Source organism: Dysidea avara, chromosome 1 (genome assembly GCF_963678975.1).
Source record: "Dysidea avara chromosome 1, odDysAvar1.4, whole genome shotgun sequence".
In the NCBI taxonomy this organism is placed as follows: Eukaryota; Metazoa; Porifera; class Demospongiae; order Dictyoceratida; family Dysideidae; genus Dysidea; species Dysidea avara.
In genome coordinates, this window is record NC_089272.1 from 13,152,697 (window position 1) to 13,174,386 (window position 21,690).

Here is a 21,690-nt window from a genome sequence, read left to right on the forward strand (position 1 = left end):
GGTTATATGGTGAGGTGCTGTACAAAGCACACTTGCTTAAAAGGTGATTCACTGTACTTCAATTTTTGCTTAAACGGAGCTTGATAGGTCACGTTGCACTGTCAGTAAAGATAAATGGGATAAAAGGAGGACACAGGTATGTAAGTTTATGAAGCATACATTGTACATTGTGTGGTATGCCTAAAGGCACCTGTCGGGCTGAAGTGACATCGAACAGTGAATAAAATCAAGCCCTTAGCTTCAGCCATTATCAAGTTACACTTGTCTGAAGGTATCAGTCAGGCAGTCAGTCAGCCAGGCAGGCAGTTAGCTGGCAGTCAGTCAGTTAGCTGGCAGTCAGTCAGTAGAAAATTTCACTAAATATATATTTTTTAATTTTGTAATAACCAATTGGAAGCATTTCAGATTGTACTGAAGGTACTATTGGGCTTGGTTATACCTAACCAATACTGCCAAGATGCTATGAAGGTATTGTGAGGCAGGTTTTAGGGTGATAATTTTGGCCAGAAAAGCTCAATCCTTCATAATCCCTAATATACAGTACTATCATAATGAACTCTTGAAATAATAATTAATTATTTCAATATGTGTATACTTTAACCATAGTACAATGCATGCTATATGTCATATATTTTACATACATTACAGGATGCTTGCCCATTTGTTTATTCCGATGTTAATACTGATGAAGTTTGCACTATGCACATGGATATTCAGCCAGGTAAAAATTATTTGTGTATTCACCTATTTCAGTAGGAAAAAGTTATGAAAGAGAGGTTGCCTATACCAGTAGACATAGTAATCACTAATTCGGTCATGAGTATAGACTGGAGTATAGGAATTAAATGTCCACTAGTATACAGTATCTTCGGCCACTTGTTTCATTACGTTTTCCTTTGATCCCTAATCAAAATTCTTAATTTTCCTTCTACTTATATAAATATTGTGTACACACTGATTTTTGAATCATTCCTAGTAGTATTTTACCCTGTACCATGTAGCCATGACAGAAAATCATTCCTTTTATACAAATCTTCCATAACACTGATATACCTTTGTACACTGTCCATGCACACTGAATTTTAAAGCAATCGAGTAAAAATTACAGTTGTATTTTATAATGGTTTTTGTACAGCATGCAAGGAAAATTTAATTCTAAGCCCTTGTAAATAATAAACTGAAGAAAATATCAAAGCTTTGGCTGCTCTTATCTTGGGAATGATTAAAGACATGTGGCCTTTTCTGTATGGTGGGAAACTATAATGGAAAAATTGTGCAATTTGGAGAAGAAACCACGTAGTTATGCATTCATGAAAATCACATTTTCTGTTGTCCTAACAATACACCCAGGGTGTGGCGCACCAGCTTTTAGGCTATGCGAAGCACTGCCATGTGTCTTAGTATTAAATATGGAAATAAAATACCTAATTTTTGTGCACATTGTATAGGTGAAATTTGTAAAGCAGAAAATGATACAGTTTGGAATATTGCATGGCCAGATACTGCTGTAGGGTCAATAGCTACTCAAAAGTGTCCTGGATTTTCTGAATCAATTGGTATGGACATACTATGATATATATTCTACTACCTGTATATTGTATGTATGTACATGAACCATGCAACATTACTACATAATACACATACAATATGTAATACTACACTAATAAGACACTATGGTAGTATTGTATAATAGAGACCACCTAAAATTAAGTTAAATGATATAAAGCTAGCAGAAAGAATGGTAATTAAAAGCCTTAGACAAGAAAGTATACTAAATGAAAAAAACATAAGGTAGAAGAATCAAACCTGTGTGTGATTACAGAATGTTCATTGCTATGATATGTTACTATTGAGTATCCACTTCCCTTAGTTTCTACCTTATAGGAACCCTACTACATTTTAAATTAATAATCTAATTGCACTAGTTTGTTAAAGGGGCTATGCACTCAAGAATTTTGAAGAAGCCATTTAAGAATTTTAATGGCAGTGAAATGATGAATAGTATGCAATATTTAATTTGGATATGTATGCCATGATGACTGAACTAGTAGCTGCATAGGAGAGCAATGTTGTAAGCTAGTCATAGATAATTATTACTCTGTTGCTGTAAATGTTGATGATTAGTTGTAATGTTATACATTAATATTACATAGTTGTAGTTTGTGATCATATGTAATAGGCTAGGAATATGACATCAGTTTGTAATTTGAATTTAGGAGCACATGTAATCAGTAATAGTGACAGTGTTGTGTTGCGTATGTATCCGTGGCAACCATGGCGAACAGTGAATGAACTGAGCTATACTAATCAATAGTCCCCAACATTTTGGTGCAGAAGTCCATCTCAAGAACAAAACCAACCCTACCAAGCTAGCTGTGCTCACCACTCTAGTCCAAGTATTAATCCGTCACTAAAACATCATGGTACCGTGGCAAAATAAGAGAACGGTACCCAGAAAGGCGGCACCCCATACTCAGTGAACTGTTGTTGTTCCTTCATTAACAGGTTTTCCGGTGGTTGGCATCACTTCGAAGACAAGTTCGTCACGGCATGGAGGCACTCAAGCGTCATTGCTTATCACATGGTGGATATAGAAGTCACCTTACCAGAATAATTGCAGCAACTAAAGATATTGTTGAAAGAGACCCCAGTGAGCTCACAGAATCAGATTACATCTCATTAGCAGACTGGCAGAAGCAACGTGATCGAAGAAGGAAATCCTCACTGATGTAACAAGTCTCTTGTAGACAGTTGAGCTGCATTACAAGTCCCTTCATAGAGAAGTAACAAGTAGCCCTGTGGGTCATTCATCTACTTAACAATTCCACCTGTACCAGGCAACATCCTCTCTCAATAGTCCCTCTACAGGCTACTATTAATTCTTATTGATATTCGTTCTTTGTGAACACACTCTTCATTTGTAATGCTATTCCATATTGTATACTAGGCCTTACTAAATTGCTGCGTTTCGTAAGGCTCAATGATTTCACTTTTTTTATTGATTTACACAATTGACCTATTTTGTTCTGTATTATAACTGTTTTTATCATTGCTTTTGTTTTCTTTATATTAACTTTATGTGTGTATGTAAGTATGTTAGGGAAGCACCGTTGTACAGGATATGCCTTTTGTTGCCACCCTGTTTTTTGACAAATTAGATAAATAAAATAAATAAGCCACACTGTGGTGGATTCATTTACATCAATACCTATGTATCACACACATTCATCCATGTTTTTTACTTTTTAAATTTATCAATAAACACAAACAACAAAATTGTACAAAAATAGATAATACAGCATAGGTTACAAATAAAAACTTCACACATCCTCATTCCTGTAGTAAAAAAAAAACATAAGTAAAAATAAAACCCCAAATCAGTGAGATATCTACACTGAAACAGCCAAGCTGTGCAAAAAGTGTGCATCCCTTAAAATTGTAAGGTGAAAAAGTTGTGAAATCAAAGATGGCAGCCAAGGAATGGCTGCAATAACGTTCATTACTTGGCTGTTTTGGTATACATACTTTTAAAATGACAATATTCTGTAGATCATGCATACTTATCAGTTTAGTTAATTTTCAATACAGGATTAGCTGACAGGGCATGTTTATTGGATGGTATGTGGAGTGTGAGTATCAACATCACACAATGCAGAAATGTGGAGTTAATACTTCTGGATGAAAACGCCAATGAGGTGGAAAGCATATTGAGGAACATCACTAACAATAACACTATGGACCTCACTAATCATTTTGAAATAAGTGATGTGCAGGATATCAGTATGGAGTTAACAATGCTAACTAATACATCAGATAGACCTATTGTGGTAAATGATCTCAGCACTTCTAATGATGTTCTTAGTACATTGATTAGGTTAGTATTTATATACAGTATATTCACTAATGATGTAGATATTTGTATGCCAGTACTGTTTAGTAGTGTTCTCCTCTAAAATGAATGACAAACTCTGCAATTAAACCATCCTAGAATTATCATATACAATGAAAATCATTTATACGGAATAGTCTTAGTGCATCTAACATCAAACCCAGTGTTAAAAACCGAATATTGAATGTTTTATTTAAACATTCCAAACCTCGACTTTTGATTTTCCTACCTGCCTGCCTGCCCGCCCGCCCGCCCACCTGCCCGCCTCACTATATTTGCAAGGCTAGAGACAAATGAAGTAGCGCATGGCCACCATCTCATGCCACAATAGCAAACTCACATGTTACATGTGCCTCTTCTGGTTACAACAGTTGTCTGGCTTCTGTGCTTCATCTTTCCTTTAATCTACATTCATCCATTTCTTAACCATAAGGAGGCATTATATGCCTCAAAAAGCACATACATTACTATAATGGGGAAGTATAGATAACTCACAGTGTACTTATAAAACAATGACATGACGACACCCTTAAGCAATTGGAACAAAGAAATGATTGAAGCGCATGACCATTCCCCTTAATAATCTACAGTAGCTACAATCAGCTGCAGTTTTTCTGTAGAAAATAAGACATGGCACTGAACCACACCCCTTAATTTATTGTGTAGCTCACTCGAGATAAGCAGTGACATCAAGATACTCTAATAAAGCAGTCACAGCCACGCACGTATAAGGCTACTCCAAATATGCCCATCCTCCACTCAGGTATATTTGCATGCAGGCAAGTGAGTCCATTTCCATTACAAGATTGGCACCTTTTCATGTCATAATTTACCTGAGAACAACCGTAGCAAACTGCGTAAAAGTATGTTAAGTTTTTACCTTAATCATTAAGTTGCAGAAATAACAACAATGTGCAAACTTGACATGTGAGCTGATATCCTTACAAGATCATTTTTACTGAGCCTCTACATAATGCAGGAAGAACATAGAATAGTGAACATTTTAGAGCTGACAATAAACTGATGTGGGTGGTGGATGAGAAACAGAATTTTTTTGGAGTGGCTACGCCATAACACAAAAAGTTAACAAACTAGCAGTATTTTAAAGCTATTAACTTAAAGGTTCCAACTGTATAACTACACTCACCAATCCCCTAGGTAAACCAAAGCACACCAGATTGTTTGCCATGTAAAAATACACCACTTAACTCTGGCTGAATTTGACAGTGAGTTTAGATAGTGTATTCATGTAGTTTTGCATTCATGGTGAAAAATTAAATCTGCTTACATGGAGGTTTTCTAGACTTAGTCACAAACTTGCACTTCAGATGGTGATCCCCCATTGTTTAAGCATTTATACTGTAATGATTATGAATTTTAAAATGTTTCATTACACTTGTTTGTAAACTTTTTTGCAACATATTTCATCATTAGTGATTTCTTTAGTACTGCATCTAAAGACCAACTGGCCTCAGGAGCATAAAGATGTAACTTAAAACATGCACCCCTATTGCCACCATAGTAGCAGAAATGTAGAGATTTAACATATTTTTTGACTACTGTATGTTCTGCAAATTACACAATCCTGCACACTATGAATGATACGTGAGCCTAGCCTACAACTAATCTACTTATGTATGTACTTTGACCGTTGGACTCACAGTGCAAATAATTTGGACAATCTCCATTTTAAGCTCAAGTAATAGACTATACATATACTGTACATACATACTGTAATACACCAAAGGCAGCTATTGGGCTGAAGTGATGTCTAACAGTAAGCATTCACTTTTCAGATTAAGTACTATAATATTATTGTATATGTCCCCATGATATTTTAATAATAAACCAATTCACACTCAACACAATAAAGAAGATATAATTTTCCCTTGATTAAACTAACAGCTGGCTGTGAACCACACCTGGTTTACTAAAATGTTTTTCAAAAACGTGTGTGTATATGTTTGTATATTTGTTTATCTTTCCACACCCATGTGAGTAAAACTTTGTAGGCTTGTGTGTGAGAAATGAAAGCCATATAGCTCCTGTATTAAGCTTCCTGAGTGTAAAACAACCAAATTGGTATATCTATTTCTTCGAGATGAAAAGGTGTGTTCTCGCACTTATACAAATGGAGCAACCTCAAGGCTTTCTCTTAACAATTTGACTCAGAAAACACAATACAGCCTATAAAACGGTTGAGAAGATACTTCTGTGCATAATTTGAGGTTAAAGTGGTTTGTTTGAATTATGCTTCCTTAGTAATGGCATAGCAACATATTTACCAAATTACAAAATAATTCATGAATTATAAAATACATTAAACAACAATTATATGGCAAAATTGTAATATTATTTACACAGGAAATCCACTATTTTCAGTGGAGCCAACAATAGCATACCAAACTAAATTATATACATGGTTGATTAATTACCTGTTTAGCTAATAATATTAACTGCGTGGGTGCCTGGTTTTCAGAAGTAGCACAACATCAACTTGCTTTTATTCACATGGCTACTTTATTTCTGTTTCATACTGATTACATGTGTATGTATTCTTTAATAAATCTGTTTATGGGTGTTAAATAAAATTTCACAGCATCACTTCACTTGTTAGTAAAGAGATTGAAGAAAACACTACTATTGAAAGTCTTGAGCCAGTTATACAGGTATACTACTTATGTTTACTAAGAGCTAACTTACACATTGATAGTGTATAGAAATTGTAAATAAAGACACATGGTAGTGTGTTGTGTACAGCCAAGAAAGCTGGCATGCCACACTGTAACTAAGCACAAATATTGACAGGAATAAAGAAAATGCGATTTTCACACATGCATAGCTTTGTGGTCCATTCTCCAAAGCTTCAAATTGTGGTATCTGACAGCTCAGGATACCTTCTTGCTAAGGATGAAAATAATGGAAATTCAGCAATAAAGATTTGCACTATGGTTGGCTTCCACAGCATTTTTGCATCATAGCTGCTCTCTAGGTAGAGTTGCAGTGATTATGCTGGCATAATTTCAGAATAATAGATATGTGTGAGAAATGGGAATAATGCTGGCATTTTGAAGCAAATATAAAGCAAGAAAATGTGTAATTTGCAAAAATTCACTAAAAATTAGATACTCTAACAGAAATGTCAAAAGTATGTCACACAATTATACTAACTACTTTAATAAAATATTCACATAGGATGATTATGAAATAGCATGCATATTCTGAAAATCAGCTAAAAGATAGTTAAATATGTAAATGGTGTGATACAGCAAAAACTAATATTGGCCAAAGATGGTGGCATACTTGTAAGTTTGTGAGCAATAGCTAGGCATTTCTCAAAAGCATATATAGTACATTGGTTAACATTGCTCAAAAGCACAATAGCCTCATGCCTACCACAAGGTAGGGCAGGCCACAGGTAGAATTTGATCAAGCCATTCCAAGATATGTGCAGTCAAAGTTTCAATTTTTCAACCTTTGAGGAAGTTTATGAAGCCATGATTGTTTGTCTTAATTAATTAACACAATTAGCACTGAAATTGCTGTAAAATACAAAAAAGAGAGAAATTTGATTGCCTTGAAATTCATGATTTGATTTCCTAGTGGTTGAATCACATGCCTTGTGATCATTAGTGTTGTTGTTTACACATTTTTAGTTTCTGTTATATTGTTTGACTCTTTCTTGCACTTTCAGAATATTTCTTCTACAATCAACAATTTGTTAAGCACTTCAAACACAATATCATTTGAAACAGCAAGAGAGGTACATATCCACGTATGCATTATGTATGTATCATACATATTGTAATATCATGCATATGTAGGATGTATATACGTAGGAAGCAAGCAAGCATGTTGCAGGATGTATGCATAAATGCTTATGGTGGCCTTTCATGCACTGCATAACTTAGCTTTGATTGTTGTCAGGCACATACTGCAGGCAGGTAGACAAAAAAATTGATTTAAAAAAACCAATGGTCATAGTTCTATTTTAAGGGACATACATTGGTATCAAAGCCATTGAAACATGCAGCCTCTGAAATCATTACATAACTGCGCAATTTTATGGCAAGTGGATTAGAAAAGGCAGGATTCAAGCTTTAACATTGATGGTTAGCAATGTGAGATATGTACTTTACAGTGTAGGAGACTGTGTAGACAATTAAACAGGCACATCATGATAATTTTTACATAGCTCTTTGATAATGACTGTAGTAATGCTATGACTGCTACCCTGGCTGTGATATATGCATGGACACAAGTTGTTGTGTAGGATTATTTGCATGCAGCTGTATCTTGCTATCCTTTCAGAGGAGTAGGGGCACTATAATTATCGTGTTCTATAATCTTCGCCAACTGCTTGATTATTGCAACTTCACCAACTTAGCAGTATTGCATTTTGCAAACCTTAAACGCTTCACCATGTAAGCAACACTAATGCATTGCCTGTTTAAGTTTCTTTGTTAAGACTCTTTTGTAAAGGTACTTTTCGTCACATAAGATAGTTCTATAATATTTTGATGGTAGCATTTCAAGGGGCACCAGTTGTTTTGGAGGATCCCATACTACTGTATCGCATAATTTAAAAAGAAGTGTAATAATGCCTAGTCTGTCAACTGAACTAGGACACTACAAACACTGTGCAAAAATTTGTACAGTATGTCTTGGGCTTTCATACATAACAAACTATGCAGAAATTCAACTGTCACAAATGTGCAATGTTCTTTTCTATATATATAAGGAATTGTCATATTTATGTCGGTAATTTAGATAAAGAAATGTGCCACATTCCAGTCAGAAAAAGTGACATTTATTGTGACAGTTTTAGTGATAAATGTATTAGTTAACCCTTAAACCAAATCAAGCACTGAAAAGCAGTTTAGAAGATACTTCTGTGTATAATATGGTGTTAAAAGCGGTTTGTTTAAGAAGCGCTTCCTTAGCAGTGCATAGCAACGTAATTGAAGAATTACAAAAATTCATGAATTATAAAATCCGAGAATTACAATAAATTAATTATGTATTATTGCACACCAAAAACGTATTGGTTAATTCCAGATGAGTTAGCTAGCTGCATGGTGCCTGGTTTTTAGAAGTAGCACAACATCAACGTAATTGTTTACTCTAAAAATTTTGGTTTAAATGGTCCCATCCTTTGTTGTATCCAATCAATCCAAAAGTTCACATTGTACCTTGAAAGTGTAAAAAAATTATCCTTGTTCTAATAACAGTGAATAAAAAGCCATAACTCAATTGTACTTTGTCCTATCAAAGCTTAATTGATGTCATTTTATTTGTCATGAGATGGTATCATGACCAATGATAGTGAGTTCATAATAGGGATTGCCCATGTTTTTGTAAACATCATAATAGAACACACCTCTCCTAAAAACCACATTGAGAAGCATCTTTCAACTCAAAATAACTATTTCTTTGCAAGGAGTATAGACCCACTAGTGAGTATCAAGTGAAACAAAACTGTTACAGTAGGTGTATGTGTGACAAAACTGACATTTGTAATTTTGCTCATATTATTCATATTCATAATACAGTGGTTTCTCTGTTTATTACCTGAACTCATTGGGCCCTGAGTGCATTCAGATAATGGAAAAACAGATGAATGGGCTTAGCATAATTACTCTAATAGAATGCACACCTAAGACAAAATACTCCAATAGAACCATCATTTCTACGGTTCAGATAACAGAATGTTTGAATAATTGATGGCCAGATAATGGAGGGACTACTGTATTTTGTTTCATGCACAAGAATGGCGAACTATACCAGGAGAATTTCAGGATAAAAGTAACATGGCTTGCTATTTTGTTTTCGAATGGACACAGCCCAAGTGGGGGCCATTTTCTCATTAAAACCCTGCAATGCCATAAAAATCAGCTGGTGTGGGCTGATTGTTGTTAATGAAATCTGTTCTATTAAACTCAGTAGAAACCAGGGAGTCTAATTTACGCTGAAGGCTTTGTTGTAAGGTGGAATTTTGTTCTGTGGTTATTGTGTATGGGTGGACTATTCAATATTAAAAGAGCAATCACGTAAATACTCTAATAATAAAGCTGTCAAGTGTATCTAATAACAGCAAAGCATGCACTGAATTTGACAGCTACTGTATGAAAGTCACCATGAATGTATATTCTACGTATATGTTAAAGCATAGCCGCGAATGCTATATGAAAAATAAAGTACGAGGCGCGCGGCCGAGTACTTTATTTTTCATATAGCACGAGCAAGGCTATGCTTTAAATGATTTATGGAACTTTCTAGTCGTGTAGCTTCACCATACACTAGGACTCGTAATTAACAAGCGTTGCACGAACTATTAGCAGCCTGAACGCACACAAACTAGTTTAACAAAGTAACTCACGCGTATTTCACCATAGTTTGGCATAGTAGACGTTCATCGCGTCTTTTGGCAGGTTTTGCTCGCAACCCACAATCGATTCTATTGTGAGTCACATGGTGAAGTATTTCCGTGATATCTCCAGGAGTTGTCCGTTTACATTAACAAACGTAACAGTAACGTTACATTCTTCCACCCATCATCGAAGCATTTAGGTATGTCTATAAAAGTAATCCAGTAGTAGAACTCGTATTAGCTGGGGTGATTGATCACTCAGCGCGGCGAGGCTATCAGCCTTCACCGGCTTGGGTGATTAGTCGTACTGGCGCGAGCCCCGTAGGCTATTAGCCTACACTAAGGCACGTGGGCAACTGTGCTTTATTGCCCACAAAGAGTGCTTTATTGCACCGCAAAGAGTGCTTTATTGTGAATAAAGCACTCTTTGCGGTGCAATAAAGCACTCTTTGTGGTCGATGAAACAGTTGGCCGGCTGAGAGTGTACTTTATGAAATTTAAAGTACACTTTTCCCTTTGATCTCGCCCACGCAAAGTTCTATAATCCATATTAAGAAACTCCTATACATTGCAATTTTACCAGTTTCATTCTTATTCCAATACATTTTCTGTAATGTGGATCATCAAAACAATCTTCATCATATTCATTAATGGATTAATGGAGGTTTTCGTTATTGATTCCATTACCTTTGCAATTGACTTTGTCCCATTTGCAATTGACTTTGTTGCTTTTTATAGAATTTGTCACCTTGGCAAATAACCCCACGCTTGTAATAGAATTAAGTGCTATTGCATTAGAATTAGTTGTACTTGCACGAAATTTTGTCACAACTAATTACAGAGCACCTGGCAAAATAAGAACACTACGTGTAGCAGCTGAAATGATTATTGGCTAACAAGAGCTTGTAATAATTAATAATTAGTTGTTTTCAGTACTTAATTTGTTTACAACAAGTTTAATAAATTCCCACCACCATTGTTCACCATTGAAGGATATTATGCCATCAGTGTGCACCCAAATTTTACACCTCTGAAACCACTATAATCCAGTAATTCCTTTAGAAATGACTTCATACAAACATGGGTGTATGTCAACAACAACTTACTGAATGAATTTCACTTCTATCTTTGCCCCTAAAACAGACAATGAAACTTCCTGCAAACATGACTAATTCTAATGCAGTAGCACTGAATTCAATTACTAAGGTGACAAATTCTATTGTGAAATCAACAACTTCTACTGAAAAGGTGATGAATTCAATTGCAAATGGGACAAGATCAATTGCAAAGGTGACAAATTTAATAGCAAAAACTACACAACCCTAGCAATCCCTTCTTTTTCGGTGATCCCAATTTCCATTATATTTTCATCTAACATGATTGATAAAATGGTCAGTGATGACAGTGATTGTATTTCTAAGAGAGTAGATGAACTCATTACAAGTTATCATGCCTGTTTGAAGCCAGCTGTGTAAATTTACAACATTTGTACATTTTAGTGTTTTTGAAAAGAAATTCAGTTTCTCGCTAATGCAGGTTTAAGGGTTATAGAGTTACCATGAAAACATACAGCACAGTGAAGGATGTAGTGCTTATTCACTGCTCTACTGTCCAGTGCTAATGAATAAGTACTCAGAGATACTTAGCCATACCTACATTACATGTTTTATGAACTGTTAACAACCTTTGCAGTGTGCACACATATTAAAATTACCCTGTAAGTATTGTTCACAAGAAAAGTGCATTAAATTCTACAAACTTAGCTCCACAATCTATGTGGTGTTGATTCTCAATGACAAATGTACAATGTGAGCTGGCAAAAGTGAATCACATAATCTTAAACAGTAGCTGAGTACCAATTTTACCATCTGAATGCAAAAATCCTTAACATGTGTATTTGCCGTACTTGTTTCAGCCATGTTGGTACCACACATTGCATTATTTTGTAGGCACAGTTGCCAGTTGGAGAAGATCTGTTACAAAATGTTGAAAACTTTGCTGTAGCAATTGGGGATGTACTTGTTGCTACAACATCTACTAATTCCACCAATAAGACTAGTTTAACGATTGAAAGAGAAAACACAGGTGTGTGGCAAACACTTTATCTGTACAATAAATGTGCACGAATATAAAATAAAGTGATAAACAACACCTACTTTTTTATGTTTCAAGATCTTTAATATCACATAAAGGTATAAATTAAGCTTGACAACAATGAGTACCATGAAATCCTTAAAACTATGCTGCATACACAGCAACCAATTGTACAAGTAATTGTTATGTACTTTATGTAGTTTTCAATGCTCAGTTACCACCACAAAAGATGGAGTTGATCAATGGAATCGTGTTTCCAGAAGTTGGTGATACGCAAGTTACCATACCAGCCAATGCCATCATTCATCAAAGAAATGTTGAAGGTATTTACTGAATTACATCTGGTCTGCTACATGTATAATTATGGTACAGTATGTACTTTCTTTGTATAAAAAAGATAGTGTTGCTAATAACAGGGGTGGATCCAGACTGTTAAAAAGGGGGGTTCCACTCTGGAATTGCAACTTCAGCCTAGCTGTAAATCAAAGACCAAAAAAAAAAAAAGTCATCACCAGCTAACAATATCTGCCCCTCACCATAGATGCCCTCGCCAACTATATTTCCTTATTTATAACTAGATACAAAGCTTGCTACACTGCTCCTCAAAAGACTATTGTGATTGCTCTATTAGAGTATCTCGATTTGACTGCACTATTAGAGTATCTCGAGTAAGAAAGGCTCTTTCAAAAGGGGAGTTCCATGGAACCCTTTGAACCCCCCCCAAATCCACCCCTGAATAATATGTATGCTTGGTGTAGCATTATTAACCATCAAGATGGAAAGAAAGCAGGTGTTTATTGCATGTGCCAAAATGTATGTAATTATGATCAATGTTCTAATGGTATGAGCTTATAGCCCTCAGAATGCTGTTCAGACATTATTGTGCTCCAACACACAATGCTTGTAAACTTCCAACTGTGGGTATTTCTGATTTTTTGTGCTAAATTAAGCCTACTTACTTCACAATCAGAACAAGAAGTAAGTTGTCATATTAAGTAAAGTACTTGTTACTAACCTATTTCCTAGATAATTTACAGGGTGCTTATGCACCCACTCTATATGTTGAAACTTTCCAAGTGCATTCAACTCTAAAAATTAAATCTCACAATTAAAGCTCTGTGTCACTTCTTATCATGAGTCAAGGCACATCTTTGAATGGGCTGGACATAACAAACTATTTTCCCATAATATTTCCCAGGGCTGTATACATACACTATACAGTGGAATAGGCTAAATAAAATAACATCATAAGCATATATCTATTTCAGTGATAGTGTATATCATCTAAATTTCTTAACTGTCATATTGTACTACGTAACTTTGAATTTACAGCTACGTATGTAGTGTGCAGATCAAGTATTTTAGCTAGTGTCACAGAATGTAAACTTTTACTAGACATGGGCAGCAACTAATTTTTCCTGTTAGTTGCTATTATGTGCAGTATATTAGGTATCATACATGTATTACTGAATTACTGTATTCCATCAAATAACAGCATTACTGAATTCTCACTGTAGGTAGCAGAATACCAGTTGTGAATTTTATCGCAAAGAACTTGCAACATTTTCTTGTAAAATCTGATGTACCACAGGGGTTAGTTTAAACTACACAACTATTCTTTTAGTATTCATAATGATAATTATGGTACATAATTTATATAAGTTATGTACTTGTCCCCTATGTATATGTTGTAATCCATCTACATAATATTTAGATACTTTGTAGCATAGTGTGTGGGCAAATAAAACCAGTGTTACAAACAGTTGTAAACTGTCAATTGTAAACCAGTTTACAAATAATTGCAACATGGAAATACCTTTTTTAGCCACACAGTCAAGACAAAAATACATTAAAAGAAGCTATACACCAGACCAACACAGGAAGTCACACTACTATTTTTAAAAAAAAAGTTAATTTAAAAATGAAGTAGGGATCTATGCAATAAAAAGTAGTGAAACAAGACATGAATGACGTTATTACAGCACAACTCTGGGAAGTCCCTACTTTGGCATTGAGCAAAATTATAGTTAATGTGCCAAAGTAGGGACTTTCCCATCGAGCTATGCTGTAATACAATCATTCATCTCTTGTTTCACCACTTTGTATTGCATAGATCCCTACTTCAATTTTAAATTAACAATGTTTTAAAATACTAGTTTGTTTAGTTTTTTGTTGTAGCACAGCTATATAGTTACAGCTTATTAAAGTACGCGCTGTGCCAAAATTGGAAGCACATAGGACCGTAGTAGCGTGCATAGCTTACCTTTGATCGTAGTAGCAGTGGCGCTCAGATCTATGACCTGTCTCAATACGATGGTCCACGTTCTATTCACCCCAGCCTGAAGTTGCTCGAACAAACAGGCCCTTTCAGTTGTCTGGAGTTAGTCTTGACTAACAGGATGAAGTAATACAATTTCCACTGAGTACTATCCGATCACATGAATTACTCACTGATCTCGCTGTCCGGAACTAAGTGGCTGAGTCAGTGTGTTCAGAGGAACAAACTGTTGAGTATCAGTCCATCTCAAATCTCTTCGTCAATTGCAGTCCAGGCATTGGCAAAAGTTGAAGTAACAACTCAGCAGCCTTAATGTTTCACGTGCAACACATGAAATTATAAGTGCTCCGCTCTTTCAGCAGCATAAGCGCTTTCTGAAATAATTTTGTGGTGTCTACAGAAAAGTGTTGATATGGAAAATTAATGCCTCGGTATGGTTTTGATGCTTGAAGAAGAAGACAACCAACCCGATTGAAGATAAAAAGAAAGACAAGGTGCACAGGGCTTACACCCCAAAAGGCACATGCCACCGGTGAGTTTGTTGTTGTGGCGTAAAATGGTGACCGTTCTCTGCTTCGTTTGGGCTCTAGGCTTGCGACTGTGGTCAGGTGTGAGGGCAGTGAGACTAAAATTGGAGTTTTTTGGAAATTAGAAAAAATTATATCCGGCCATCTGTAAGTGTTTTGTTGTATTTAATGCTGTTTTATGTATTATATGGACTAGTACTATTCTGTAAAGGTGATTTTTGCTGTGTACAATGTCTGTAGAATGATTTTTAAAGGCAGAATTTTGGACGGCATGCGAAACATTCACCACGATCCCTACTTAAACGGTACAACTGTACTGTTTGATACAAGGCAATGAATTTGGCTACTACATCTAGCTAGTGAATCACTCTGAAATGAATATCCACAGCTTCAGTTAGTCTGCACTTACTCATCTGGATGAATGAGAAGCAGTACAACCACTAGCTGAGTCAGTATCCATATACCATGCACTCATTTGGCAATAAATATGACTATTATATCACTACAACACTCAGCAATCATTGTCACTTCAGCTAAACATCTAAATGATGTGAAGCAATACAAAATGGAATTGATACACAACACGCTGGTTCATAGGAAACATGCTACTAATGAATATACTAGTGAAATAATTTTAACCATCAAGGAAATAATAATTATATTAGTGATTAAAATCATTCCTTGTACACAGTACTCAGTAATTGCTATTATTAGCCTGGCTGTCTTGCTCTTTTCATGTTACAAATGGGCACCTTTGATACCACAAATCAGTCATAACACACCCATTCAGTTTGTTAGATTTATAAACACAACACCCAAGAGTGCAGGCCCGAGGGTAAAGTGTTTACAAATTTACAAATTAGATACAAACTTTACGGCATATAAGTATGTTAAAGCATTGCTACTAGTGCTACATATCTACAGGGTAAATTTATCAAAAATGTGGCCTGATCTTGGAAAACCAACCTTTTTGGCACATTGGTCAATTTTCTGTTTTATAGCTTAAATGAGGTACTGGGTGCCAGTGTTTATTCTAGGGCTGTTAGGGGAACAGAGTCCCTCCCCTAAAACCTCAGACTCACTCCCTAAAATTGTGAGAGACTACTACACTATACTTAGGTTAAGGTTGCTTTTAAAATGGCACACAACAGTTATCAAAAATGCTCTCAGATTCAATTTTAAGAGTGTTCAATAAGTAAAATTTTCTCAGATTAAAAAATGCAAACACAACCTTAAAATGCTCTTAGATTCAGTATCAGATCATTATAATAATTTAAAAAAATCTCCTATAGGGTACATACAGTATACAACTAACGAAAATTTCTACATGAAGTGATGGCTATTCATTTTCTGAGAGTCCAAGTTTACCTTGCTTCTTAGTTTAGTATGCTTAACTTGTCCTTAAATTCAATCTCAGAGGGTGTAATTTTGTAAAAAAAAAATTCTAGCCAAGTTTACTTTCAAAATGGCATGCACAGCCAGCAAAAGTACCCCTAGATTTAATCTCAGAAAGCCTGATTTAAATTTTTTTCCTGTTTTTCACTCATGCAGATCTTTTAATTTGCTAATGCTTTGTGGTATCATACAATGATGGTCAATTGCAATACAATATCTCAGTGATTTCACACAAATTGTTTATTGAAAAATTATGCAGTGCACTACTAATAGAATAATTGTGGACATGAGGTGCACATGGTTGTCCTAGATATTATCATCACTACTACACTCATGCATCAAGCTCTACCAAACATAAGGATCTGGTTTCAACCAATCACAAAAATCAACACTCACGACACAGCCTTAAATGACGAACCAGTCAAGTTTGGAAACTATTTCAACTGTTTTATAGTTGTGAACTTGGACATATACAATAGACTTTCACCTAGCTGGTCACCCCCCAACTTCCTGATTCCTCCCAAAGGAGAAATTCTAGAATAAACACTGCTGGGTGCTCATCTACGTATCTTGTGTTAAAATTTTAGCTTAATATCTTTAAGCATTCCTGAGATACGTATGGTTGATTTTCTGTCCTGTACATTACAAACTAACTTTTATGGTAATGTATCAAGTTTTGTGTGTGATTAAGGGTGACAAATGATGACAAATCACTTTGTTTACCAATAATTCCATTCCTACCATCTGAAATACTCTAAAAGAGATTTCTGATAGTTTAATGAAGTATTCTTGGTATTTTGCTGCAATAATATGCCACGTATTATTGTCTAAGACTTAGTTTTAGCAATTCCAGCACCTGAACAAATCACCCAATTTGTAAGCTAATGTTGTCCTACGCATGTGAAATTACTATATGGTCTGTTATAACCATCCATATCTCCTAGGAAAAAGAAGCTTTGGGCGTCAAACTTCACAGCAAGAAGGTTTAATAGTTGCTTTATCCAAAAGTGCAAAAAAAATTATTAAAAAAAATTGTTGAAATTTTCATTTGTTTTCCCAAAAAATTTGCTTGTGCCCAAAAAGTAGATTTTCCAAGATCCAGTCACAAATAAAGTAGGAGCCGTGTGGTCAAAGTGCCACTGAGTGCCTTTTTGTATAACACGAGCAAGGCAGGCAGGCAGGCAGGCAGGCAGGCAGGCAGGCAGGCAGGCAGGCAGGCAGGCAGGCAGGCAGGCAGGCAGGCAGGCAGGCAGGCAGGCAGGCAGGCAGGCAGGCAGGCAGGCAGGCAGGCAGGCAGGCAGGCAGGCAGGCAGGCAGGCAGGCAGGCAGGCAGGCAGGCAGGCAGGCAGGCAGGCAGACAGGCAGGCAGGCAGGCAGACCAAATATCATATTTTGGTGGATTTTACAATCCAAATTTCAGCTTCTGTAAACATATTCTTGCTTTAGACCTCTTGATTTGATGCTAAATGCATAAATACATATCATTCCTTAAAGGTGGTTTTTAATGACAGCATTAAAATTTTTATACTACTGTATTATTTGACGTACATTCTTTACACTATAGTGAAGATGCTGAAAGTATGATCATTTCTAGTCAGATTTCCAATGGCTTCATAGAACTGCCACCCAACAGCACTGTAATGCTTAAATTTGATAATGTAAGTTTATACCTCTACGTATTGTATCATGTAGTCAATAATAATATATTATTATAGTACGTACTTATTGCTACTGTATATATGACATCATTCATTGAAACACTCTAGTCACACACATATATGCACAAAACTGACTATTTTTGTTAAAGTAGCCCAAGCATGAGATAGCTTGTAATTAGGAAATTGCATTGAAGAAAAATAAATGGGTGCTTTTACACTCTCTTATCATCCAGCCTACTGACTTAAGATGCTCTAGCATATCATAGCACTGGGTGTGTCATTTATCTAACTGTTAAATATATGGAAAATATATGTATTCCATGTAATATGCCATTTAATCAAGCAGCAGTTAATAGAGGAAACCGTTCAGCAATAAAATAACTGGTAAGAATAGCAAGACAACACTTAAATGCTAACAAGCCTATGCAAAAATGTGTAAAAAAGTAAGAGGACTGTGTGCCAACAATAAATTATGTGGAGCAAACAGTAGCGTACAGTACATGGCCAACTCTCTACAGACCAATGTAGAGGTGCAGCCTAAGCAAACTGTTTTCATAATCATACAGTTATCTATACAGGGGTGTAGCCAAAGAGAGTTTCTGACAGCAGTACTAAGTTACTGATGTTTGGTCTAGGGCACACTACCTCCTCCCCCCCCCCCCCCCCCCCCCCCCCCCCAAAAGAATAAAAGATTTAAGGTATTGTTTTGATTCCTAACTAAAAATTAAGTGTATTTGCATTTGCAAGTGACATTAATTTATCTATCCCCCAAGACCAAAACACTGCAGACTACTATAAACTGATGCACAGAATACACCTAGATTTACAGTGTACTGTAGCAACATCTGGCAGGTACTGTAAATACTGTATTCTTTCTAAAATTCAAACCTTCACATCATTATTTGTTATTCACAATTGTAGAAGTCAGGTTATTTTAAAAAAATCTGCTAATCTTATAGTATGGTAGTACTGCATGGTAGGAAAAGAGAAATGGCAACAAAGCTTTCCAGTAATTGATAGTTGGGGCACATTATATCTGACCAGTGCTATTCTTTCCTACAGTATAATACGGTAGCTACGTGCTGTTCACCAGTGATCGTTACATTAATGTTATTCGCTCACCTTACAATATAAACTCTAAGGTACCAGAATTTGACTCATCCATGCTGGAGATCTTAAATGAATGGAGATCATCACAATCGCAGATTGATTGTGGTGATATTGGTAAGTGCACAGGGTCCCACCACCCAGCCTACTAAGTAACACTGGAACCTGTACCAAACACATATTACCATTTTTTTAGCATCTCGGGGAAAATAAGAAATAAACTTGGGTGAATGGCCATAAACAAAATTAGAGCCAGTATATACTAAGCACATTACCAACCTATTAGCCTCTATGGGAGAAAAAGGATAAGGAATGAAGTTGGGGGAATGGTCTACTTCGGAAAGGTGGCATCCTAAGGACCTTATGCTATCACATTCTAGTGAAATTGGAGAAGAACATTGACAAATCTTCCACAACATATATTAAGCACATTATTGCACATCTTCCACAAAATAAGCACATTATTGTAATATATTAACCTGTTGCATCATCAGTTGGCATCAAATATCATTTAGATGCCTGGGTGCTCTCACTGTCATTTATAAACTTAGAACTGTGAGTTGTGGCTTACTGAATTGTGTGGCTTCTAATACTCTTCCTCCTGCCCACCCCACCTTGCATGTACTAGTTATCAGGACCAATTGTCTACACACATTGTTGTTCTCAGTAGATTCACTTTCCTCAGTTCAGTTATTGTCTAATTTTGTTGTTTTGCAACATGGACTGGAAGTTGTACAGGGTGTGCTTAAGCAATCAAGTTTGTGTTAATCAGTCCTTGTTCAGTTACTACTCTGTTGCGATCATCGTTCAGTGTATAATCGTCTTTCAAACTTCACAGTACAATGTTCTATGCAATATACAGGCACACGACATACTCTTACATTATGGAAGATGTCTGTCATGGAAGATGTGCTTATATTGTGGAAGATGTGCTACACTGTGCTTAAGATGTGACATTCCTGTTTTATTAGAGTATACTTGACTGCTCTACTAGAATGTCTCAATCCTTCAAAAAACTAATAGAGATTTCTTCATCTCTTCCTGATGAATCCTAAATTCATGTTACTTGAAATTGGTTGTGCTGTATGGCATGTTTTCACCCGCTACTTTTGTGCTGTAAAAGTAGTTGGTGTGATGCTGTAAACATACAGTAGAAATCTAATATCAAAGGAAGCAAATAAATGAAACTCTTAGATTCCCTCTGCTGTAGCTACTCAAACAAATGCTTTGTGTGCATGTCCCCATCTATTTATCTACATAAGTTGATTCACTATTCAATGTGTTTGTTATTTATCTCTTTAGTTTGTGAATACCACTGATGCTACAACATTCACATGCGTTTATTGGGATTTTGATCTGATGGATATCAAGTGAGTTTGCATATTATTTTAAAGTTTAGTAATTTCCATATGACTAATTTCTTTTGTCATATCTACATAGCAACCAATCTGTTGGAGGATGGTCTAGTGAAGGAATCATACAGGATAATACCCCAGGTCTTCCTGTATTATGTAATACTACCCATCTAACCAGTTTTGCTGTTCTTGTTGGAACTGGAGGAAAGCCGGTATGTTTCGTATGGTAGTTGTGCATACTAGCGTATTAAAAGGTTAACAAAATTTAATATTAATTTATAATAAAGTCATACACTGTAAGTAAAAGATCTTACACAGTTCGTCTACTGTAAAGTATTACATATGAAATTACAAATTTTATGGTATGATGAAGACCTTTTAAGTAAAAATACAGTACAAGTATGTACTTACATAATTTTTGCTTACAAACCATTTTTATTTTGTAAAGTTTCCATAATCAAGGACAGTAGCTACTGATGTAGTGGTGTTGTGCTCATTATAGTTTGTTTATTAAGCCCCATTCCCATTTTTTAAATTTTCATTGTAAAATAGTGTTTCTGTATATAAATAAGAGGAAAATATTTAAGTTAATGAACCTTCTTGGTAAGGCTGGTTCTTACTTTAATCAATAACTATGGATATAGCCTTGTACTGGGAATGTAATGTTCTCTAAGGTTGACAATGTATTATTATTTAACAAAACTGACTTGAATAATATTATTGCTGGATTGTACTACTGTAAGTGCTGTTTGTTAAGCATAAATCATCGGTATACTATGGAGACATACACTGCTGTATTGCTTTTATATAGCTGCATGCATTTCTCCACTTTTAACAATGTAGGCATCTTTCTCACTTCGTATTGTCAGTTATTTTGGATGTTGCATATCAATGGTGTGTCTCCTAATGACTGCCACAGCACTCATATGTTTAAGGTATAGACATAACTGTATAGTGAGTATAGTAATATAAATCCATATTAAATGTATTTAATGTTTCTTGAATGTCAATACCACA

The 21,690-nt window shown here is 35.6% G+C and overlaps 1 protein-coding gene across 1 annotated transcript in view; it reads left to right on the forward strand.

Moving 5' to 3' along the window:
• Positions 1–21,690, forward strand: part of LOC136241648 (uncharacterized) — a 226,954-nt gene that overhangs the window by 168,984 nt on the left and 36,280 nt on the right. The window contains exons 35-46 of the mRNA XM_066032896.1: positions 649–721; positions 1,449–1,556; positions 3,589–3,874; positions 6,489–6,558; positions 7,584–7,652; positions 12,209–12,344; positions 12,554–12,676; positions 13,871–13,946; positions 18,118–18,211; positions 20,621–20,688; positions 20,759–20,885; positions 21,517–21,608. Of these exons, the coding sequence (XP_065888968.1) occupies positions 649–721; positions 1,449–1,556; positions 3,589–3,874; positions 6,489–6,558; positions 7,584–7,652; positions 12,209–12,344; positions 12,554–12,676; positions 13,871–13,946; positions 18,118–18,211; positions 20,621–20,688; positions 20,759–20,885; positions 21,517–21,608 (1,322 nt within the window). The remainder of the gene's footprint in view (positions 1–648; positions 722–1,448; positions 1,557–3,588; positions 3,875–6,488; positions 6,559–7,583; positions 7,653–12,208; positions 12,345–12,553; positions 12,677–13,870; positions 13,947–18,117; positions 18,212–20,620; positions 20,689–20,758; positions 20,886–21,516; positions 21,609–21,690) is intronic.